At 61.7% G+C, this 24,523-nt stretch overlaps 2 protein-coding genes across 2 annotated transcripts; both read right to left on the reverse strand.

The window, feature by feature from the left end:
* Positions 1-79: 79 nt before the first annotated feature.
* LOC117652872 (rho guanine nucleotide exchange factor 17) lies at positions 80-13,824 on the reverse strand. The gene is made up of 20 exons (XM_034398049.1): positions 13,106-13,824; positions 7,270-7,347; positions 6,366-6,443; positions 6,164-6,268; positions 5,963-6,079; positions 5,387-5,479; positions 5,083-5,259; positions 4,451-4,605; positions 4,106-4,200; positions 3,730-4,009; positions 3,504-3,595; positions 3,109-3,427; positions 2,903-3,019; positions 2,624-2,664; positions 2,218-2,419; positions 2,022-2,089; positions 1,771-1,919; positions 1,523-1,694; positions 1,267-1,437; positions 80-1,168 (listed from the first exon to the last, which is right to left on the reverse strand). The coding sequence occupies exons 1-20, from the start codon at positions 13,241-13,243 to the stop codon at positions 903-905; spliced, it is 2,913 nt and encodes a 970-aa protein (XP_034253940.1). The 5' UTR covers positions 13,244-13,824; the 3' UTR covers positions 80-902.
* Positions 13,825-18,153: 4,329 nt separating this feature from the next.
* On the reverse strand, positions 18,154-23,955 carry LOC117652741 (nucleolar protein dao-5-like). Its single transcript, XM_034397833.1, has 3 exons — positions 22,132-23,955; positions 18,861-19,088; positions 18,154-18,267 (listed from the first exon to the last, which is right to left on the reverse strand). The coding sequence occupies exons 1-3, from the start codon at positions 23,953-23,955 to the stop codon at positions 18,154-18,156; spliced, it is 2,166 nt and encodes a 721-aa protein (XP_034253724.1).
* Between the last annotated feature and the right edge of the window lie 568 nt (positions 23,956-24,523).

Below are 24,523 nucleotides of genomic sequence, written 5' to 3' on the forward strand. Positions count from 1 at the left end.
CACCAGAAAAAGATAAGCCATGGAGAAAGATAAAGGGATAGAAGTGTGAGGCATGTTACATTCAGAAAATAATGCGCAATTACAGTTCATAACAGTTTATTGGTTTCTGTATCGAATTTTATTTTCTTCTGTCTGACATGGGTGACTGGCAAATTTATTTTCACGAAGCCCCCAGTCAAGGCACTCGTTACTTAACTGTTATCGAGTTCGGGAGCAAATCATACAAAATAGAAGCAAGAGGGTGATCTTTCCACCCACATCCCAAAACAAGAAAAATGTAAAGGATTTAAAAAAACGGCAAGAACAAAATAACAAAAACAAAAAAGAAAAAACAACATGACAGCAGAATTCCTAGTGATAAATGAATTCCCTGTATCCGGCGTCAGAACCACGTCAGAAGACGCAATATTCTGTGCCAACATTTTATCAGTAGTCTAACGAAAGTAATGTCCAGAAGGAGTGTATTCTTATATACAACCATAAAAATTACTCTAGAAATGCATCAGTCGCTTGATGTAATATCACTGAAAAAAAAGAACAAGAACAGGTAGTACTTAAAATAATTCAGAACATCCACAGGAAGCTTACATTATTTTTGATTCAGGTTCTGGATTGGTTACATTAAAAAGTAACCCACAATATACATGTTTCCCATGATTATGCACTCTGTCTTCAATGATAATAAAAGTGATAATAATAGTAATATAATAATTATAGTAATAATAATCATAGTAATAATAATGACTAGTGAATTTACTAGTTCACCATCTCTTCACATTATTTGCTGCACTTTCACACCAATGGTTACACTTCGAGAATTGAGTGCGGTTGGTGCTTTAATGTTGATGAGAGCTATCACAATTTAATTTCTTACTTTAGTCACAGTTTTTGCTGTCGGTCCTTCACACTTGCCACATAAGGAGATGATTGGTGGAATCTTCCTTGCCTGCGACCTCAGACACACTGGACGTTCGGAAGTCTTCGTAGCCATCTCCCCCCGAGATGACGAGGAGCTTGTTGGTGTTGCCAGGGCCTGCCTGGTCACCCTTGTGTTTCCACGAGTGTCTGTTGTGATGGGGCTGCGGCAGTGCAGCCGAACTGGTTCCAGTCGCACTGGCCTCGACAACGGTCAGGAAGCGGACATGGCCCGTGTGCCCATGTGGGACTCCTGCGAAAAGTGGCAGAGCAAAAAGCAAAACCAATTATCACGCATGTTAGACTAGGCACCGAGGGCCAACATCCGGCGAAGCATTTCAAACCAGCTACCTGAGACGTTTGGTGTTGACGTTAGCCTTGAGGTTCCTGGAGCGACATGAGGCAGAGGCATTGTCAGAATGACCCCAGCACTGGTGCCAATCCATAGCAAATCTTTGCACGCCAAAAGGGACGTGACGCGAAGGCATGCAGCTTTGTGTTGTCGGATTATGTCGTCACAACCTGAAAGCAAAGGAAAGATTGGTGGCTCGTTGAGCTTATGCTCCGGTATTCCATGACCCGACAGTAGAAGCCACCAGATACATACTTGCAAGCATTTTGGTCACAGCTGGCGCCACATTAACTTCCCCGAGGTGTTCAAATGTAGAGGCGTGATAGAGCTTTAATACTGCTGAGTTTTGTACTGAAAGCCAGACTGCCAACCCGGATACCACAAACGAGGTCACGGACCTGTTGCTGTCCGCAGCGACGACAGTTTGCTGTTGAACGACGACATGACGATGAGGCAAAAGTCAGCTGCATTAAGGTAAGTCGGAAAAGGGAACAAGTCCTCACCTCGACCTGCAGCGTGTTCGTGTTGAGCACTTTGATGGTGTGCTGGCAGCTGCACCACAAGCGACCCGCGATGGGCACCATGCGCGTGACGGGGCACGCCGCCGAGCCCACGGCCACCGTGTAGGGGTCGGAGGTGTTCCATCCGCCGGCTGCCGGCAAACATTAAAACAACCATTATGTCGAATCGGCGTCGGAGGTTTGGTCCCAGAGCTCGACAAACTGACGGACGATCCAAGAAAAATCAATGTTACCTTGGTCTCTACTGTAGACCGTGATGTCACCGTTGGCCAGGGACACGAAGACTCTGTTGTCAAAGTACCTGAGGACAGCCAAACAGGCGGACACTGTTAAAACTTTCTCCATAATCTCTTTGACCACAGCGGCGGGTGGGCGATAGTAGTGATAAAGCCCCTCGGCGTCGGCACCGGGACTGGCGGCAGTACTCACATGATGCAGTGCACCGCGGCGCCGTGCTGGATCTTGACCTTGTTCCTCTTGATGCGGATGTTGTCGTTGCAGCTGTACACGTGGATGCAGCCGTCCTCCGTGCCCAGCCACATGGTGGGCTGCGCGAGCCCGTCGTCCGCCGTGCCGGGGGTGGGGTTGGGGGCGGGGGCGGCTCCAGACGAGGCCGCCGTTCCCGCGGCGCCTACAGAGCCGCCCCCTGGAGCCGCGCCCGCCGCGCCCGCCGCGGCCGAGGCCGTCCCCGCGGCAGGGGCATGGGTGGGCTCGGCGTTGCCGTTGCTAGGGGCGACGCCGGCGCCGCTGGGCCCGCTGGCCCCGCTGGGCACTGGGGGCGCGCTCGCCTGCGAGTCCGCCGTGTTGGAGCGCAGCCTCTCCTCCGGCGCCGAGCCCGAGTCGTTGTCGTCCTCGAACTCGTCGGACGAACTGCTGCTGCAGAAACAACAGCCTTCATTACGCGCTAGCGACGACCCTCGCAAGGGGGGCGGTCCGGACCCAGTTCAGGGAAGTTGGAGAACAAGGGTAATCACGACCGGAAACAACCGCCTTCTCCGGCACTGTCCAAAACTTCCGGCACACATTTTCTCCAAGACACCGTAAGATGGAAAATAGAGACAGTTCTTAGACGCCTTTTGTAGTCACATCAAAGCGTCCATTCAAGCCAAAGTACCTGTCCAGGTGGAGGTTCCGCCCCGCCTTGTCCGTGTCCTCCACGGATATGCTGATGCCGGCCTTGCTGTTGGTCACCTGCTGGCTCTGGCTCAAGTTGGGGCTGGAGTTGGACGGCCTGGATTCAGAGCACGACGGTTGCAATCACACCGGACAGTGGGCATTTCGTTTTTCAAAAAGTAAAAGGCAAGGGGCTGAGGGACTGACCCGGGGGCTGGAGGTGTGGCCGGGATGGCGGCGACGCAGAGGATGCGCGCGTTGCAGACGCCGTTGCAGGAGGTGACATTGGGCTCCGGCACCAGGGACAGCACGCACACTTGGCCGACGTAGCCGTCCGAGTTGCACACCCACACGTCCCTCATGCCGGAGGCGGCCCCCGCCACCCCCGCCGCCGCCGGCGCGGCCCCCGCGCACCCGGGACCAGCCAGGGTGGGGGCGGCGCAGGTGAACTGCAGGCCGGCGCGGGTCTTGCGGATCGGCACCGACGTCTTGAACTTCGGCGACGGCCGCCGGTCCGCCGACAGCGCTGCGGCCAAAAAAAGAGGAAGTAAGTTGGTGGATTCGAACCCGCGGCCGGCTGGCTGTGGCTGAAGCACGCTTACCCAGTCGTGTTTTAGCCTCGTTGAAGGTCTCCTCCCAACTGGCTCTTTTATCAGGCTTGGTGAATATCACAGTTATGTTTTCGACACCATTTCTGCAAAACGAACGTAAAAGTCGGAGATCAAGAGGTGCGCATTATGAAACGTCGCCGAGTGAAGCGTCGATTTAGGGTTCGTGCAGTACAGTGCGAGGCACAAGCATGAAAACTGTTTCCCTTCCAACACTCACGAGGTGTTGACGGTGAGGTCGAGGCAGGACAGCTGGCTGTCCGAGTTCTGCCGCTCGGCCAATTGTCGGCAGGCCGCGCTCAGCAGGTCGCGCGCCAGCTCCTCCAGCTGCTGCTGCTGCTGTTGTTGCTGTTGCTGCAGCTGTTGTTGTTGTTGCTGCTGCGACTGGGGCTGCGGCAGGTGCAGGGACGACGCCAGCTCCGTGATTTGCGTGAGCGCGGCCACGTCTTCGGACAGCTGCTCCATCTCCCTCATCGCGCGACGCAGACTCTCGTCTTTGGCTGGAACAGAGAGGGCGAGAGAGAGATCCAAGCTGCAGGCTTCTCGAAGTCGGAAGGGAGGAGAATGAAACTTGAGGCCCAGCCTTCGTGCCTCACCTTTGACAATCTCCAGATCGTCTAGGACTGCCTTCATGCTGCAGCGGTACCGGTTTCCCTCCAGCCCACTGGCAACACTCGTGCTGGACCCCGCACTGGAAGAAAATGCCAACAGAGGAATTATACGCAGAACCACTTTACGGTCAGACGGTCCAGTAACGCGTCCTGGGACTCGAACCGAACGTGTGACCCCACGAATGGATTGCTCTCCGAACGAGGAATCCATTAGTGGGGTCACTCGCTCGGTTCGAGTCCTGTTTAGCGACTCTGGCCAGAATTTCGGCCGTCTCCGCCGGTCTTCTGGCCCACTGTGCGTAAGGGAAAGGCGTTGCTGTGAATACTGACGCGGAGGGCTTCCGGATGTTCCTCTTGGTGCGCGCGATGACCACCAGGTCGGAGAAGAGGAAGAGGACGCGCTCCTTGCGGGTGCCGCCGCCCTGGCCGGTGTTGGACGCCAGGGTCACCATGTCGTGCCGCAGGAACACGCGGCCCTGGGACACCTGGAACAGAGCGTTAGCATTTGCACTCGGCCTCTCTCGCACCTACGCGGGACGCCCTGTGAGTGCGAGAGAGACAGCGGCCCACAAGCGCCCGGACAGCCCGTAATGGTAATGGTAATGGACGGTGGTCCGGGCGTGTGTAGCGGGCTGGCCTACCCTCGACTCGGCGGGCGCTCTGGAGACCAGCCCGCCGGGCGATTCGTCGCTCTGTCTCTCTCGAACCCCATGCACTGTGAGAAAAAGGTACGGAAAAAGTACGGAACATGTCTGGTCAATAATTTGCCTGGACCGTCCGTACTTGCCAACTACGGAACGTTCCGTACTTTTCTTCCGTACCCATTTACATGGGTTCATATGGAACAAGTACGGAACGTTCCGTACTTTTCTCCGTACCTCCTAACTATATTTTTCTGTACCATTTCCATACAAAAGTACGGAATTTTTGACAGTGTGAGTGCGACAGAGACGGAGACCCACCAGTTCGCAGCCGTCCACGAGCGCCTCCAGGTCGCGCAGCGTCTGCTGCTGCTGCTCGGCCTCCAGACTCTCCCTCTCGGTGCAGTTGATCTTGACGGCCAGCTCGTGGATCTCGCGCTGCGCGTCCAGCAGCAGGCTGTGGTCCGTGTGCGAGGGGTCCGTGTGCTTCAGCAGCCTCTGCGAACACAAGTCTACACTCAGCGAACAGGCCTCACTGTTTTTGTACCAAGTACTTCGAGCGCACCTCGAAATTTACAATGCAAATACACGGAAAGGAAGAACATAATGAGTACGTGTCACTCACCCCGATGAGAAGCTCGTATCTGGGGATCCTCTGTACCGGCTTGATGAGCAGTGAGTCCAGGGCCAGTCTGCCCTTGTGCTCTCTCGCCATCGCCTGCAACCACCATCACGGTCAACCACACACCTCCTTCGACAGGTAGAAAGATGGACACCCGCTCAAAATGCGATTCATTTTGCAAAGTTGGGGTGATCCGCACTCTGCGGCGCGGCGTGGCGTGGCGAGGACGGCGCCCAGAGGGGCAGCGCGCTGCGCGGTGCGACGGCTGGCTAGCTCGGTGAATCAGCTGGGCGCTGCGTTTATTTTGGACCCAGGAAAGGGAATCCCACGATCCTGCCGGCATGTGGCAGATGTGTCCTCCCCCACCCCCACCCCCACCACTCCTTCGCGGGGGTCGGCCTGTTGGGCCTGTTCGGCCTGGCCGGCTCGGCTCCCCCTTGAACGGACAGACACCGCCACAAAGCGGACTGCGCCAACCCGCCCCACGCCGAGCACCGCCAGGCGCACAAACGCCAACGAAAAAACGAGGCGGAGAGAGAAAAAAAAGGAACAGAAAAAGGTAAGTTTGACGACGCGTACCTCGAGGTATCTGGCAAAGGCGGGCTTGGCCTGGCAGGTGCTCTTGATGGCTTCCTTGGCCGTCTTCCAGTTATTGATGAAGGCGGTGTAGGTGTCGATGACGGAACGCTTCGTGAACTGCAGCAGAGAGATGGTGGTCAACGACTGTCTCTCTCTCTCTCTCTCCCCATCTCTCACTCACTCACTCACTGCAACCCTTACCGCGTTCAGGAGCACGTCCCCGACTTTCTGCTGGAAGTCCCAATTCTCGAGCCTCTGCTGAAGGTCCTCCAGGAACTCCCGGTGGTGGCACAGGATGGCAGGAACCTGGCACAAAACAGCGCCGACATTTTAGCGGCCGAAACTAGTTTCCATTCAATTTAAAACTATTGCGTGGGTATTTTGTAGTTTTTGGCTTTCGTACCTGGTAGAATATTTGCTCGACGAGCTCCGAGTCAACCATGCCCGCATTCTCCGACCGTTTGAGGGGCTGCATGTACTCCTGCAAACACGCCAGAATCGTGGCGAATCAGCAAACCGGAAGAAACCCCACAACTTCCGGCACACGGCTGTGTTCATACGCCACTTTTGGCGTTCCCGTTTGCCTCAGAGGCCTGCCTGAGAGGTTGGCCCTCCGCGCGGCCTCGCTGTCCATTAATTCAACGAGACTGTAATTATTGATAATTCACAAGGAGAGCCGGGCCCTCGATTTAATGAGACTGTAAGAATCTGCAAGGGCGCCGCTGTTCATTTATAGAGGCAGAGTTCGAGTTCGTCTTAACTACACAGTATGTTTCAAAAATTTACCAGGCCACGGCTGTGTCAAATCAACGGGACTGTACCGCGGCAATCATTAAGAATCTTCGAGACCGCGGCCGTCGATCTAACGAGACTGCAATCATGGGGAATGTACAAGGTCGCGACGTCAAAACGGGCGGGCATTTGGCCGCGGGCCACCCTATCTTTACGGATGGCTGAGAATTTGTCGGAGGTGCTGGGGGGGGGGGTGGAGGGGAGGGTGGGGGGGGGAGGGTGGAGGGGAGGGTGGGAGGGGAGGGTGGAAGGGGGGTGGAGGGTGGGGATGGGGAGGTGGAAGTGGAGGGTGGGAGGGGAGGGTGGAGGGGGAGGGTGAGGGGGAGGGGAGGGTGGGAGGGAAAGGGTAGGAGTAAGGGGTCCAGGCCAACCTAATGGCGGCGCTGTGCAGCCACCGAGAAGGATTGCAGGGGATTGCAACTGGTCGTTTCCGCGTCTCATCAAATTACGCCCAAGGCCGCCCGGCTTAGCGCGCTGTTGCGCCGTTCCGCTGTTCCGCCGAAATAGCGCCTCACCTTGACCAAGAAGTCCAACGACTCGACGTAGGACCGCTCCGTCTCGTACAGCTCCACCACCACATGCGTCCGCGTGTCCTGCGGGGAAAAACAAAACAAAAACAGAACGTTATCACCGGGACGTAAACACGACGCCAACGACAACAAGCAGAGCGTTATGGCCTCTGGACCTTTGAAACGGTTTCCGAACACCAGCAAACACCGCGCACGGGGCAGCGGGGCAGCGGAGCGCCGCTGAAACGTGTCGGCGCAGCGGGGCGTTGTGCCCCCCCCCCCCGTCCGCGCTACCCGCTCTTTTGCCGTCCGCTTTAAATTGAAGCCTTCACCTAAATGAGGTTAGTCAGCCTATCCCGGCGCGTTATTACATTAGGGTTGGATCTGTTCGCCGCGCCGGCGCGCCACGGCTAGCCACGGCACCCCGCAGCGCCCTGCCGCGTCCGCGCGTCCGCGCCCCTCGGGGGACGAACCGCCCTGCGCAGCACACCCCGCGCCGCCGCCCTGCGTGCGTGGTACACTAGAACACACAGCCCTGCATGGTACAGCCCCGCGTACGCGCTGGCTGCACCGGCCTGTAATCTCCCCTCCCCCTCCCCCCCCCCCACCACCTCGCCGCTTGTTGCAACCGCGGCAGCGCGTCCGCCGCAAATGAAGGCTCCACGCCCCGAATCTCTCATATTGCGCGGGGGGGGAGGGGGGGGGGGCTCGTCGTGGACGTCCCGTCCGCCTTGTCCAACTTTATTCATTCCAAGTTGGCGACTTCGCCGATCGCTACAGTGGCGGCGAGACGCGGCCGCACTGGGGGAGACTGGCCAAATACCAGAATAGGAATCGCCCTGGGGAAGACGAGCGGAATGCACGCCGCGGGGGGCGCGATCACGGCCCGCCCGCCCTGCCGCGGCCAGACAGCCAGCCAGCAGCCAGCCAGCCAGCCAGCAGCAGCAGCAGCCAGCCAGCAGCCAGCCCTCCAGCACGGTCAGCTCGCGGGTACGAGTAGGGAAACTGCTCCAAGACGACCGCCAACCACCGACCGTCCGCTCGTCCAACAGCATCCCCGGCGTGCCGCAGCATTCCTCGCCCCACTACAACGGCGTCCGTGACCACGGCCACCGCGTCGCCACCCGCCGGGCATCGCTGCTCGACGGGATAAACGACTCGCTATTTTAACGTTCCAGTGTTCCGGCGTAAAAATAAACCGCAGCGGGCCGCCACGCGCCGCCGGCCTTCGCGTGTAGCGGCTCGGCAAATTGTCAACATTGTTAAGGGCGTTCTTTCCACACCCCTTGACCGGACAAACAGACGATGCAAACAACACACACACACACACACACACACACACACACACACACACACACGCCCACGCACGGAATTTTTCTTAGGGGGCTCCCTTGCCCCGCGGCTGGGCGGCGGGCCCCTGTCCCGCGCTGGGAAAGGCTGCCTGCAGGGGCGAGGCGAGGTGAGGCAGCCCAGTGTGGTAACATGAGGCCACCCCACTGTAATGAAGCACTTTCGGGACGAAGAAAGAATGGCCATGGCAGGCAGGCGGGCAGGCAGGCAGGGCAGGTAGTGGCCAGGCAATGAGTGGGCGCCGAGGCGAGTTGCCCCATTTTCCGGCATTTCCCCCGGGACGGGTTGGTTTCTCTCAGACGGGCCGCGCTAGTAGGTCAGCGGCATAGCTGCAGCGACCCGCCGTGCACTGTAAAAGAGCAGTGCCGGGGAAACGGGCAAAATGGTTTCGCACGGACGGAAAAGTGTTGGGACGGTTAACTTTGGTGGGTTGATCGTTCGGCTGACAGCACAACCAATGTCGAAATCGAGGAAAGGGGGCGAAAATGCTGACGCAACTTTTTCCCTCTCAGCAGTGTGCCCCCACCCCACTGGCGAGGGACAAGACTGAGGTTCTGTGGACCCACCTCATTTCACACCGACATCCCCAAAGCACCGCCATCCGTACTCCGCTCGAGGGGGAGGCGGTCCTAGCGGTCCTAGCGGCCCGAGAGTCGAGTCGCCGCTCTCGCGGACTTTGTCAAGTCACGCCTCGGCCAAGGCAAGGGAAAGGGACCCAGGGACCGAACCGGCGGCCGGAGTGACTGCACGGCAAGCAGCTTGCCAAGCCGAGGCCTGGACCCTCAGAGGGAAGCCGGTGTGCAAGGGTGGGAACCAATCAGCGTGACGCAGCTCTGTCTCTGTCGCACTCGTGGGCCGTCCCGCTGCGGTGCGAGAGAGACCGAGCGAGGAAACGATGTAATGGCTCGGTCGGTGCGGCGGTTGGGGCGGCGTGATTCGGTGCCAATTTGCCTTGTTTGCCCTGCAATTGCGCGAAACCCTCCGCTTCCCCCCCTCGGGTGAACGTGCTGCGTGGTGGTTCAGTTCGCTGGCCGGGCCGAATTCGTCGCACGACGCCTTTCCGATATTACTTCTCCTCGCCGGCGGCGGGCTCATTTAGAAGAGTCTTTCCGTCGCGCTGTCTCTCTCGCACCCCTGGGGACAGCGCGACGGACGGAGTCTTCGCAGTGGCTCGGCAGGCAGGCCCAGTCGGCAAACAGTGCGGCGAGGCGCGCCTGAGGCATTGCGTGGCTTGTCGCTCTGTCTCTCTCGCACCTCCACGGAACGGGACAGAGAGCAACGGAGTGCAGGCGGTGCCTTGCGATGCGCGCCACAACTCACTTTCGGGAATTTCATTCTGATAGAGAGCAGAGTGCACTTCGGCCATGCACTACTGGCGGCTGCGCGTTCTGGAGTGATGCGCTTGGGGCACGCGGACACTGTTCGAATAGCTCTGTCCTCGTCATCCCCCACGTCCGTCAACGAGAGGGAGGAAGACGCGACATCGCATGGTGCAGGGCCCTGGAGCGCCCTGGAGCGACAGGCCGCATTCCAGGACCCTGGAGCTGCAATATGAGAACACAGTCACCCAAAAAAATGCGACCTTTTTGCTACGACTTTTCTAAGGAGAGGCATGTTTAAATGGGAAAAGGCACGGAAAGTGAAGTGAAAGACTCGCTGACTACGGCTACTACTTCGCTACAGTGTGCTGCTCCTCACCGGCTGGCTGGGCTCCGCGTCGTCGTGGTGGTGGTGCGTGCTCCGGGTGAGGGTCGACGAGGACCGCGAGCTCAGCGTGGGCTCGCTCAGCCTCAGCCCCAGCCGCAGCCCGTCGCGCCCGGCGCCCCCGAGGGGCACCGAGGGCCCCGGCGAGGGCCCCGGGGGCGCGGCGGCCGGAGTGCCCCCGGAGCCGTGGACGCCGTGGGGCGGCGCGCAGTCCGGCGGGCCCTCCGAGCTCTCCCCCGACATCCTGATCCCTGGGCCCGGCTGGCGCGGCTTGCGGGGCTCGCGAGGCTCGCTCGGCTCGGCGCTCACAGCCCCATCCTGCGCGGGGCGGCCGGAACGGAACACACGGTGAAAACCACGGCAGGGAGGCCGCGGCGCGGCGCGGACGGGTCCCCGGGCCCGCCCCCCCGCCCCCCCCGCCCCGCAGCTGGCATTTCGGAGGGGGGGAAAGGGGTGGGGCTAACTCGTAGAGAAGAGGGTCTAACTCGGAGAAAAAGGGGGAGGAATGCATAAAGAAACGTCCTGGACTCTCACGGTGGATCAATGCTTGCCAAAGCGTGTGCTTCGCCTTTGTGAATATTGATCAAGGAGTGGGCCAAGTTGTACGACGGCGGGAGAGGAAATGTGGATGCAAAGCTGTACTTGCCATCCATGAATGGACCGACGATTGTGTTATACGTAAAACTTCGATAGTAAAAGTCTACATTCTTTATTTTTTTAACACCACCACAGCGGAAAGATGTCAAAAGCTATTTCTCCCTCGGAGCCCGTTAACGGGGTGTGATTTGCCTGTACACCGACACGTGTCCAGGGGGACGCACTGGGACAGTTCATTACATTCAAAGCCACGTCCAGAGCGCGCGCGACCCGACAACTTGACAGGACTCTCATTTGACAGAGAGGAAGGGGGGGGGAGAGAGAGACCGCGCTGATGGAATTGCAGTGCCAGCAGGCAGGCCGACACACTGGCAGACAGGCGGGCCGGGCTCACAGGTATAACAACAGTGCCTCGGCCGGCGAGCCGGCGACGCCACGACGCGTCTTCCAGAGTCGAGTCCGGAACGCCTGCGGTGCTCGGGGTAGGCAGCCCGGCCATCACGCGTGGAGTCGCGCTGCCTGCCGGCCAGGGGCTCTGGCTTGGCCAGGCGGGGCGGGGCGCGAAGGGCTCCCTCTCTCTCCCACAGCAGTCTCGGATGGTTATTTTGTTGCGAGCGATGGACATAATTTTTCCCACGAGTGAGTGAGTGTGTGTGTGTGTGTGTGTGTGAGGGAGAGAGAGAGAGAGAGAGAGAGAGAGAGAGAGAGAGAGAACGTTGTTATTAAGAGGCGCCATCGAAGGGGATAAAAGGGTCGAACGGGGCGTAGGGTGGGGCGGGGTGGGGCTGGGCTGGGTGTGGTGGCCGTCGCCGTGTGGTAGCTTAATGGGCTGAAGCGTGGCTCTTTAATTCGGTCGGCGTTCCAGGGCGTTCCGCAGCCTTTCGAACCCAATTAATTGCGATTCAGTCATTATGGCGCGAGTTCCATTCGCCCGGTGTCACTGCGTCATTTGTTTGGCTTGAGCCAACGCACCGTCGGCACCGTCCGCCCAACGAGGTAATTGGTGGACCTCCGCAGGGCCAGGTTGCCCTTTCGTTTTTCTTTCGTTTTCTTTCCTTAACAGAAGTCTGTATTTGCTTTGGTCCCTTGTGCACACGGCTCACTGTGTGCGGCTGTGTGGTGTATGCGGTGCCACTTGCTCTGATCGGGGCAACAAACATAAGGAAGAAGCGCAGCGAAAACAGAAAAAAAGAAAAAGGAGACTGACGGAAAAAATAATGTAAATGAAAAACGTGTGACAGCGACCCAGGCGGGGTCGCTTCCTGAGTCCCGGAGCTGGGCCAGGCTGGGCCCTTCGCTTCCGGTGCGTCAGCGGGCCTTGATCCAGCCGTGGAGGCACGCCAAGGGGCCGTAGGGTAAACAGAGTGTCCAACTGCCGGCGAAAACGCCAAAGTTGCCATTCTGGGCCCCGATAATCATTTCGCGAAAACAAACTTCACCACCGAATCTTTTGGCAGGGGGGAGAGGGAAAGGGACGAAGGCTGAGAAAATGGGACCTCCCCCCAGAGCCACATTTCTCCAGGAAGGCAGCATCCGCGGAAGTGCGCTTCGCCCTATAAATGAGCCTCCCTCAGCATTCGATCGATCATCTCTGTCCGTCTGCCTGCCCTTCGGTGTCCGCCCGTCCTCCCTTTCGACCTCTTATATGGTCTCGGCGTGCCCGGCCATGCCCCGGCCTTCCAACGACCGAATGGCCTTCCAGATGGATGGCTGGAGCGCGTCGCGAAAAACAAAGCCCCTCCCTAAAGATAAAATAAAGTGAAAAGACTCGTGATTACCGCGCGCCTCACCGGCACACGACAGATTGCTGCAAAATGAGATAATAATAGCGGCTCAATTTTGCCTCCAGCGCGAGCTCCCTGCCTGGCTGCCTGGCGCCGGAAATCTCATCAAATCCGCTTCACAAACCATTAGTCCACTGACAATCTAATATTCGGCTAGAAAGTTGATGCTTCCCCTCCACGCCCGTCCCTCCCGGTACCCCTCCCCACCACCCCCTCCCCGCACTCGTAATCTACAGGTGGACCCCTGCCCGAGCGGCGGGTGGCGCCTAGAGGGCCATGCTTGCGTGGAACGGGGAAGTTCCAAGGTTGACCGCTTCCGAGAGGCTCGATGCGCCGCGACGGTGAGTTAACGTGACCAAAGCAAACCAACTCCCCTGCCCCCTTCTCACAGACACAGACTGACACACCGGAGTCGTTCCCCAAAATCTCCTCGGCAACTTCCGGCCCCGACGAGCCGGTCTGGGTGCGACAGGCAGGGCTGGCGACGGGCCGAGCCACCAGTGGCGAAGCGGAAAAAGGGGTGAGTCGAGTGAGAGCCCCGTCATAGTGTCGGAAACGTGAAAGCCAAGGGGTCAAGTTGAATTATCCCCTTCTTTCACGGTGCCGCTGCAGGTACGATACGCCTGAAACTGGTTTCTAGCGATGCCACGGCGCTCAAATTTAACAGGCCAAGGAAAGGCCAGGAGAGTTCTGTTTCAGTCGTCGGTTAAAGAGGGCGCTTTGAAGAACGTGCGACAATTGGCTATCCAAAATGGCGACTGCAACAAAGGGGTGTTCTTACTACTGAGGGTGAAACCAAACCAAACGAAACGAAACGAGATAGCCTTGCTGAACACTTTTTTTCTGTATCCCGGACCCTGACGTCACGAGCATGTCCCTGCGTCTGCAGAGGTGTGTCTCGGTGGCCTCGGCATGGAGGCAGGCCGCCGCAGGCCTAGACAATGCCGCGCTCGGCACCCCAACCACACAGACCGACCCACAGGCAGACAGACAGACAGGCAGGCAGACGGACGGACTGGCAGGCCTACCAAAGGAGACTGCCAGGGACAGGCCATGTAGCCGGTCCCCCTCATCAGCCCCTTTCATCAGGAAGCGGAAAAGGACCAGGGTTACAGTGCAGGGCGGGCGGGTTTGCCTATCTACGCCTCACACACACACACACACACACACACACACACACACACACACACACACACACACACAGACGCTGCTCCTTGCAATGCGGCATTGGGCTGCTGGCCGGACGGCCGGACGGAACTTTTGAACTTTTTAACGAGCAGCAGCGCCTCTTGCCCGACGACGCGACGCCGCTAAAAATACGCGGGACTTGCGCGGTACCGGCCCGAGGCGCGCGGCAGTGCTGCACGCTGGCGCGCAACCACCCGCTCGTTCCGCTGGAGCACTGTGCCACTGCCAACCAACGTGACGTCACCATCGTTAGAACGCGCCAATCGCGTCACGTTCGTTCGACGCTACATCACACATCCGTTTGAACGTGGATCCACGTTCGACCGGAAGTGACCCGCGCTAATTTGACGGGCACGTCGGCGAGCGTGACGGACGTGCCGCGACTATTCGTCGAGGAAACAGTGTACAGCGCGCGGCGCGGCCGAGACCAAGACCATATGGAGGCGGTCCGCAGCTCGGCGGAAGATCTCGGTGCGGGTCAGCGGGCAGAGGCCTCCAAATCCAAACAGCGCTCGGTCTCTCTCTGCGGCCTGGGGGACGCCCCGCGAGTGCGAGCGGGACAGAGCGCGCTGTGCTGGCGCGCTGGCGCGCCTTGTGGAGCGTGCGGGGCGCGGGCAGGGCACCGTGCGCCGGGCCGCCCGGCCAGGGCGACCTTCTGTTACAATGAGTACAACCTAAACAGGGAGAACACAAAAATAGCGCGCAGGGGCGGCGCGGCGCGGCCGGGGAGGGGGTATTGGCTTGGGGCGCTGCGGGGGGGGGGGGGGCTGGACCACGCGCCGACGCCTTAACCTACACACCGCCAACGCGGCCAACGCGGCCAACGCACAGGTACACACGCCCCGCCAGGGCCGAGGCGGCGCTGCGGCGTGACGGCGTTCCCTCGCTGCCGCGTGTCGTGTGGACGTCGGTCCGCCTCGGCGCTCGGTTCGGCTCCGCGTGCGCCACGCCGATCGGTGCGCGTCTGGGGCGTGTGGCCGACCCCGGGGCCTGCGTGCTACTGACTGAGGCTCGACGCCCCGCGCGCCGCCGCGCCGCCGCGCTCCACCACGCCACTGCGAGGCCTTGGCTGCCTGGGCTGCCTTGGCGGACCCCTATCAGGGAGGGGGTGGCGCTGGAGGGGCGGCGGGGAGGGGAGGGCAGTCTCATCAAGCACCTGGCTTAGCGCGCCGGCACTGCCGAGGCACTGCCGAGGCATTGCCACCCTTACGGCCTTACCCGAATGCCGAGTCGCACCCTTGGCGGGAATGCCCGGGGCCTTTCCGCGATTCGAGTCGGGCCTTCGCGACGCCAATCACTCCGATCGCGCCATCGGCCGGGGACGGGACGGGAAGGTCGATAACCGGCTCGAACCGGATCCACGTGTTGCTGGCCGACGGACACGGCGCGGACAGGCCGCGGACGCGCTGCAGGCGATCACACTTGTTGCAGTGCACGCCGTGCACGGTGCACCGCCGCCTGGCAAGCCTGGCAGGGGTTCAAAGGAAAACAAAAACAAACAGACCGTCATCGGCAGCGCCTCCGCCCTTCGAGGCCGTCGGGGCCTTCGGGCCCTTCAGGTCACGGCCTCGACCTACGCCTTCAGCACGTCACCGAGGCCCTGCCCGAGGCCCTGCCCGAGGCCCTGCCCCAGGCCCCGCCACCCAGCAGGACGACGCAGCACCCCCGTGACGTGACACGACTCCCGGAGGTCCTCTCCGTCTGCATCTCGAGGAAACGCGGAGTCATTCCGGCGTTACACTGTTACCGCGGCCAACCCGAGGGCCAGCTCCCCTATACATTTCAGTTATGCCCCTCCCCCTTCCCGCCGTTCCACGAGAGATACGCCTCCCCCTCCCCCTCCCCACCCCAACCTGGAGTTTCGTAAAGTTGAGAACTTGAAGCCGCAAAATGGGATGGCGTGGCCGCGCCTTGGCTTCGCCCTGGCTACGCCGCTGCCTCTCAGGGGTGGCTCCGAGACCGGCGCCCCCTGGCCGCGCCGCTGGCGGTGCCGGCCGTGCCTCTGGCCTACTTCTCCCGCAAAAGGCCCGCGCGTGGCCGCGTGGCCGTGGCTGCACAAATAAACACGGGTGGAGCAGGCGGGGAGGTGCACGCCCCAGATCTAGCGGAGTAACTCCCTGGCTAGGCTAGGCCAGCCTAGCGCAGCCCGACCTAAATTAACCCACAGTGCAGGAGCGCCGCGTGGGAGGGGCCGGCCGTGCAACACGTTGCAGGTGGGCCGCGGGGGAGGGGGCGGGGGAGGAGAATGCACCAGTCGGCGCCGTTCCAAGTCCCAGGAGTTTTCCCCGACTGGACCCCAACGTTCCCCGGCCGCGCCTTCGCGCCGCCAGGCTGGACGGGGTGAGCTGGCGCGGCCAGGGAGCGGTGCGGCGCGACGCGGCAGGGATTCGCATAAAATTTGCATACAAATGGCACCGGAGTGACGGCCGTCAATAGGGACCCACCGGCAGGCCCGGTGCCCGGCGCCCGCTCGGACCCGCCCCCTTGTTACCGCAAAGTCCCTCCGGCGCCCGAGGGCCCCAGGGCGGCCCCAGGCCCGGACCCAGGGCGCTTCAAACTGCTGGCCTTGCCGAATCAGAACGTGAATCAGGACCAAGCGGGCCTCCTGCAGGTTGTCATTCACATTGGCGTGATTTCATTTGGCCGCCGATTGGGATCGGGGTTGGACCGATCACGGCGTGGACGGCGACGACCTCATCAAGCTCAGTCACTCACACTGTAAGACGCGCGAGAAAGCTTTTTTTCGAAGAGGCCGAAGACTTCACTGGCTCGGAGTGTTCCGTGAACTTATTCGGCGACCAGCGGTCTCGCGAAAGGAAAACCAACGCCCTTGCAGCACCGCAAACGTCCGGCCCTCGACAGGTGTTTACGCGACCGAGTTTCCGCCTTACCTCTCAAAAAGGTTCGCACAAATATGACACTCCCATTTTCCAACGAGTGGTGTTCCCGTTCGCTCTCAGCACAGAGCCCAGCGGAGCCGTGCCCCGAGCAGCTCAGGCCGCAGCAGTGGTCAAGATTGTTTGCCTCTGGTTTGTTTACACGCAGCGGACAGGCTCGCCTTCCTCCTTGCCGGCCGGGTAGACAGCCCGCCACACAGTCGGCCGGCCGGGGCGGGTCGGTTGACAACCCGTGAGTTACCGGGCAACCTTGTGAGCGACCTTAAGAAATGGGTCGAACGACCTTTAAGGGGAGGGTCGGATCACCTTTAAGGGGTGGGTCGGATCACCTTTAAGGGGTGCGTCGGATCACCTTAAAAGGGTAGGTCGGATCACCTTTAAGTGGTGGGTTGGATCACCTTTAAGGGGTGGGTCGGACAAGCTGTAAGGTGTGGGTCCGATCACCTTAAAGGGATGGGTCGGGTCACCCCGCATTCGCCACTGGGCTATCCAGCGGGGGTTGGGAAACTGCCTCTCGCAGTTTCGTAAACAGTCCCTTTGCCGCCCCGTCCGTCCGAGCGCGGATCATTCGTCCCACTCACCGCCCTCTATTTTGGCCGTCGTTGTCCACTCCACTGCCAAGGCCCCGGGCCTGCCCCAGCCGGCGTGGGCGGGCACAGAACAACAGAAGCACCTCGGGGCTGGACCGCGCCGCGACACGACCATAGGCCTCCGAGTCAAGTTCGTCGCTCTGCCTCTCTCGCACCTACATTGGTTGCCCTGTGAGTCACACGGCGTGTGTCGCAGCTCGAGTTGCATCCCTCCTCCAGCCAGGTCTACACTTTTCCCTTTTCACACTCCACCAGAACCCCCAGCCCAGCCCGCGGCACCAGCCGAGCGATGCCGAAGAACCGTGTTCGTCGCTCCGCCTCTTTCGCACCCCTGTGGGGGTCGCGCCGCGCGAGTGCGACAGAGACGGGGCGACGAAGCGGCCCCGCGGAGGCAGCCTGCAGGAGGGCGTAGGCGCGGCGTAGTAAGTCAATTGAGGGCGTGCGCGCCTCACGTGGTGCGCCAGGGCGTGCCAGGGCGTGCTGGCCCGGGGCGGCACGGCCAGCAGGGCCTAAAGCGGCTTACGAATCCCTTCCATTAGTGTCTAAGCGCGGCCAAGCTTGTGCTGGCGGGGGGCGGGGGCAAGGGCGGGGCAGGCAAGGGCTAGATCCGGCCCGCAAGCGATCCGAACCTCCCGGAGCGAGGGGCGGCGGGGCGGGGCGGGGCGGCGGGGTGAGGCCCTCGGCACGGCCCGCACAGTCCGAGGGGATTCGCAATTTATTGCTTCCGCGAGGGGCCAGGCCCAAACTACGTGACTGGGGGGAAAGCGGGAGAATGGACCCTCACTCTAAAAAAGCCCAAACAAATTTCACGCCCTCTGCAGAAACAACACTCGAGTCCATTCTGGACCAAAACTTAAGTAGTTTAGTATCCAAAATAGAAATTTGTTGCTGCGACTGTTAAATAAAAGATATAAAAACGGTGCTTTCTGATTTTCAGTCTGCTTTTTGGCGGATAACCTTGACACTGTACTCTGCTTCCACGTGCATGTCTGAGCTGCAGTGAGTTAGGAGGCAAGCTTCTGGGCCAGCTGGGATGAGGTATGCGCAAACAGCACATCCTCACATACTCTCACTGCTTAAGCACCTCCGTGCACCCCTCACCCCCACCCCGGCGTCTGGACGGCCGGGGTGACGTCAGACAACACCGTGCGTCATCGAAGCGCGCTTCGCCTCTGCCCCCTTCTCCTTGTTTTCCCGCGACACAACAATAACGGCGCCTTCCAGCCGCCAACTGATACAGGCTTCGCGGATTCGTGGCAGGGTCGCCGCGTCGCCAGGCCGGGCAGGCAGGCAGGCAGACCGTGGTCTGGTCGCGCCCCGCGCCGAGCCGCCCGGACCGCCCCCCCCCCCCCCCCCGGCCTTGTCATCAGAGTAAACACTATGCCCAGAGCGACCCCCTCCGCGAACCGTCTTGCCGTCTCCACTCGTTGCCATGGCAACACGCAGACGTCGCAGACGTCGCAGACGCACGGTGCAAGCGCGCTCACCATTTTGTTTGCATTTTGCTGATGTTTGGTTTGCTGCAGGGACGGCACAGGCCTTTTAAAAATGTCGAGGCACTGCACGCCAAAGACACTGTGGCTCCTTCGCTCCTTTGCCAATTTTTGAGGCAATCGGAGACCTTTCCGAAATAATGATAAAGACGCCATGAACACTCCGGGCACGCAGTCGCACCGCACCTCTCGGAAAGACCACGGTAGCTTTAAAGTTGCAACCTGTAGGCAGTCATTCCTTAGACTTTTGGCAGCTTTTTAGAGCCCTCCCTTTGCCTTTTGACAGCCCCTTCGACAGCCCTTGGGCCGGTGGTGGCGGTCTGTGCGGCGGCCTAGCTGACCCGCGCTGCACTCCGTCAAGCAGGCAACAAACAAACGTGCCTACGCCGTGCCCGGTGCCCATATCTTTCATGAAATACTATTGCCCTGCGGAGCAAAATAGCCCGAAATAGTTTCCGAAGGGGCGTTGCTAAGCGACGCCGTCCCCGCCCGGCGTATTTCACATTTCAACGTTGTTATTACACGAACAAGAACAAGGGTCCGGCGGGGATGTCGGCTGCTGCACCGCGGCGTTGCAGTCGCCATCTGCTCCCCTCTGCGTTGGCACTCTGCTCCCTCTCTCTCGACACGCGAAAAAAGAAACAACTCGTTTGAAAACACTATTTAAATTTTGGCCGGAGCCAGCCCATAGTAAAGGTGGGCGTAAGGAAACGTCACAGGCTCGAATCCCTCGCAGGTAGTTCGTGCGTGCGTGTGTGTGGGAGAGAGAGAGAGAGCGGCAGGGAATGCTCGGTCGTGGGCGTGCGAGGGAGCGCGAGGCGCGGCGTGCGAGCGACTAGAATAGCCCAGCGCCAAGTGGGCTCGCGTCGGGCCTCACTCCCGCTCGCAGTGGACCAGGTCCGCGTCGTCCTCACCGTCCGCTCCACGCCGCCGGCCCGCTCCAGCCATCCGCGTTGCGTAACGCCATGCACGGCGTTGGGGTGTTCGCGAACCTCTGCCTCTGTGCCGTGGGGGCTCGGCGTTACGTCGTCACCAGTGGAGTGGTTCCTAATGATGCAGTGCTCACGGCGAGGCGGAGTGATTCCGCGCGACGTCCCTCTCTCTCGCACCCCTTGCGGAACCCCAGGGGTGCGAGGGAGACAGCGGCAAAGTCAGGGATCAACATCACGGTCCACATGGTGATCCCCAGCACATCCACTGGCGGACCGCCCCTTCCGGCACACCCGTTGGCTGGGCGTCCCGGCCGTCCCGGCGGAGCGCGCCTGGTGCGTAGGCCAGCCCGCTGGACGCTCCAGTGTGGCGGGACAGCCCACGCTGCAGGCTGGGGAGGGGGCGGAGCTCCCCAGCGAGCGAAGCGCCAAGGCGGAAGGGCAGCACAGCATGCCTCGCGCCCCGTGCGTGCGTGTGTTTATGTAACGGTGCGTGCGCCGTGTGTGTGTGTGTGTGTGGTGTGTGTGTGTGATAAGGTGTGCTAGCTCGCGTGGGGTAGCACAGTGGTGTGAGGTAGGACGCCCCTCACAGTGTGCTGCGCTGCGTTGGCTTGAGAGAGGAAAGAGGGGGAGGGGGAGGCCCGCAGGCCGCGGGGCAGGGCCTGGCGGCGGGGCGCTGAGAGATGTTGATGACACGAGACGCCGTCGCTGCGCCGCCGATGTCTGCCGATCGCTTTACGGATTTGCTGGCTGTTTCAGACAAACAAAATAAGGCGCCGCAACCAAAATAAACCCGCAGGACGGGCGGGGCGGGGCGGGGTGGGGTGGGGCGCATGGCGCCGCGGGGCAGGCCGCGGCCGCGGGTGTATAAACCCCGATGGGCTTCAGGGCGTTAATAAAAGCCAGGTGAGTCAGACTCGGCCGCTGGCACTTGTTGTTTCGGATACGAAAATAATCGGGCCTCACGCACCGCGCGGGCAGTACAGTACACGCCGCGTAACTATGGTCATTTTGGAAGGGCGCGTCGTCTAAACAGACCGAAAACGGAGTGTTTGCTTCACATAGCCCAGTATAATCAGGAAACCAGTTTCTTTGAGGGGATCAAAACCCAAAGATAAACTTTTTCCGCGATGGTCGGTCCCTTGGGATTCCAGACTGCGTCGCGACGGTCCGTTGTTTACAGTGCGTACCCACGCGTACCCGCGCGTACCCGGGGATGGGTTCAAACGCCGCGCCCGAGGCCAGGCGCAGCCATGCCGCGCCGAGGCGGGCCGGCCGGGCGGCGGACTGCACATCCCCATGGGAAGTAGGATGTTTGGGCGGAGTTCCGCGCAGCACACCGCCCGCCAAGGCATTCGCAGCCCCGGGCAGCCCCGCCTTCCGTGTCCTTGGCAACCGTATTGACAACCACAACAGCCGTATTTCACGCGCTATTCGGCGGGGCGGGGCGGCGCACGTGCGAAGCCAGTCGAAGCGCGCCGACGCTTCGCCCATTAATCGCTGCCTATGACGAGCAGTCGACGAGATGGTTTAAATTTAGCGTCCGATACCGGCGGCGTGCGCGGCGGCGTGCGCGGCGGCGTGCGCCTGACCTACATTCGACGCAACGTGCGCGCCGCCGCCACGCCGCCACGCTCCCCCACGCTGCCGCCAAGGCCAACAAATCCATGTATCTGGATACGTCAACACGGCGCCGCTGCCGGCATTGTGAGGCCGCGGCGGCCGTCGCTCCGTCTCTCTCGCACTCGCGGGGCGTTGCGTGGGGTGCGAGAGAGACGCTGCCGGGGTGGGGTGAAGTATGGCCGCGGGAAGAAGGGTAGCTTTTGAACCGCCAACTCGGCAACATGCTTGGCGACAGCCAGGGCGGGGGATGGGGGTGCCGACTTTCCGTGCCGCGCTGCCGTGTTAGTGCTAGGTAGGGCGGCAGCCCCGAGACCCCGACCACCCCGACGGGGCAAGCCCAGCCAAAATGTTGCTCCCCGACTACGCAGACTACGCGCGCATGGACGTCACATCGCAGACGGCCCAGAGGCTTGCCCAGAGGCAGCACGCCAACATTTTCGCCGTGACATGGGCGCCAATGCACGACGCGCCCAAGACAGGGCTTCCCCACGTCGGCGAAGTTCGTCATTAGCTTGGGCAGCGAACCTTGGCCGACTCTAGGTTGACGCGTCGCAAACGGGTTGCCTCAAATGACAATCTCAAAAACAAGTCGCTAAGAAGACTTAATAATATGTTAACCCACCGATGGTCCGGACTTAACTTCGGCCCGGGTGGAGACTCACCTTGGCGGGGTCCTCGGCGTCGTGTCGCGGCGAGCTGGCGGCGTGGCCGGCCTGGCGGCGGAAGAGGTCGGCGTCAACGCTGGCGTGGTGGCGCGTCGCGATGCCCTCGAGCTGCGACGGGCTGGACGTGGTCCTCTGGTGGCACACGGGCAGGGCCGTGCCCGCCGCCGCGCCGCCGCCGCCCGGGTGCAGCGACGACAGGTCCGCGGCCGAGACCTTCCTCTTGGGCGCGCGCTCCGCCGCCCTGCCGGGCACGCCCGCGGCGGGGTCCAGCCGGTCGGTCTTGGCGGCGGCGCGGAGCTGCGAGTCGTCCATCGACAGGTTGCCCTGGTGGCGGTTGCGCGGCGCCGCGGCCTGCCGCTGCTCCCCCGACGACACGGAGCGCGTCAGCTCGGCGCTCGGCGCGGCGGGGAACGCGGACGCCACGCCGAGCGACTGCGAGGACCCGGCCCCGCCCCCGGCCGCCTTGTTGGAGAACTCCTCCAGGAACTTGAGGTCGTCCGTGTACTGCGACAGCTTGCGGTTGGCTTCGGGCTTCTTCATCTCGGCCTCCAGCATCTGGCCGTAGGGCCCCCGCAGCGGCCGCTTCGAGTACCTGCGCGGCGTGTGGGGGCTGCGCGAGTTGGAGGCCGTGGAGGGCGGCGTGCAGCCCGCGCGACCCTCCGAGTCCGACAGGTCCAGGTGCGAGTACAGCGACGGCGACGCCCTGCTCGGCGTGCTGGGCCGCCGGTCGCCCTGATCGCTCTCGCCCTCGGACAGCGAGTCCGAACGGCCCAGCATCGGGAAGCGCGGCCGCACCGGCGCGGACCCGGCCGAGCTCTCGTCGTCGCGCTCGTCCGAGCTCTGGCAGATGAGCTTGGGCCGCTCCAGCCACCGGCGGGGCTCGTCCTTGGGCCGCCGCCGCTTCAGCTCGTCCGAGTCCGCGCTCGACGGCGTCCTCGGCTCCGGCGGGCTCTTGTCCTCCACGGGCAGCGAGATCTGCGGCGGCTCTGCCGCGGCCTCGGGCTCCTCCGTCGACTTGGTGCGCTGGAACGACGGCGGCTCCAACAGCTTGGGCTTGTCCTCCTTGGAGGTCTCCTTGGGCTCCGACTTGGAGCGCTCGAAGGCGTGCTTGGGCTTGGCGGGCGTGGACGTCCACTTCCGCAGCAGGATGTCCGTGTGCCGGCTGTACAGCTCCTTCTCGTGCGGCTCCAGCTCCATGTCCTCCATGTGGAAGGACGCCTTGAGCTTCTGCAGGATCGACGGGCCGGTCTCCATCTGCTCCAGGCACTTGGGGCACGTGCTCGGGTCGAAGTTGTTGATGCAGCGGTCGTCGTGCTCCACCGGCACGCTCAGAGTCTTCATCGCCTCGCTCACCTTGCGCTCGTCGCTGTCGGCGTCCACGTTGTTGTTGTTGTTGATGCTGTTGTTGAGGTTGGCCTGCCACTCCTCGGTGCTGTCACTGTTGTTGTTCACGAGCACACTTTCATTCATCCACTTTTCGTACTCCTTGTAGTTGGGAAACTGGCGCACAAACACTTCGTAGGACACCGGGTTGTCGAGGGGCTTGATGTCGCCGGCGGCCATGTCGTCGACGAGGCTGCCGTCGCAGGGCGGCGTCTCCGGCGCCGCACCGCCGTCCCCGTGCTGCGTCGGCGCGGCATCAGTGCGCGCAGGGACGGACTCGGCGTCCGACAAGCTGGAGCAGCTGGTGGTGAACCTGGGGTCCGCGACGACGCTCAGCATGGCCCCGCTGTCCGGCCGCGACGCCCCGTCCACGTCCTCGCTGCTCAGCCCGTTGCCGGCGTTGTCGGCGGTGCCGATGGCGGCTGGGAACGCGCCATCGTCGTGGTCCCTGGAGCCGCGCGCGCCTCTGCTCGACAGTGGGTGCGTCATGGACCGCGACCCCGACGGCTTGGCGGCGCCGCGGCCCGGCGGCGGGCCCGGCGGGCCCACGGGGCCCACAGAACCCATGGAGCCGAGGCCGCCCTCGTCCGAGCCCACGGCCGAGTCCACGGCGGACTCGGTGCCGATGGACGGCGTGGAGCCGGTGGGCTGGTCCGCGGAGTCCACGGCGATGGAGGACGCCGGGCTCAGGTCATCAGGCGGCGCCGTCTTCTTGCGCGGCAGCGTGGCCGCCGTCAGCGGCTTGAGCCAGGCGGCCGCGGCGCGCGCACTGGGGTGCCGAAAGTACTTGCCGTCCGAGAAGTCCACCTGCGAGAAGGACGCGCTGCGGAAGGGGATGGTGCGCTGGATGTAGGAGCCGATGATGGCGCGCGACTCGGGCCTCGCCAGCCGCAGGTCGAACAGGTCGTCCTCCTTGGCTGGACCGTCGGCGGGGCCTGCGGGGCCTGCGGGGCCCACTGCTGTGAGTGCTGCGGCTGGTGACGCCGGGCCTTCTTGCTGGTGTAGGCCCGGTCCGAGGCCCGGCGTGGGGGTGGGGGTCGGGCTGGGGCTGGGCGTG

Source organism: Thrips palmi, unplaced genomic scaffold, assembly GCF_012932325.1.
Source record: "Thrips palmi isolate BJ-2018 unplaced genomic scaffold, TpBJ-2018v1 HiC_scaffold_7, whole genome shotgun sequence".
NCBI classification, from domain to species: Eukaryota; Metazoa; Arthropoda; class Insecta; order Thysanoptera; family Thripidae; genus Thrips; species Thrips palmi.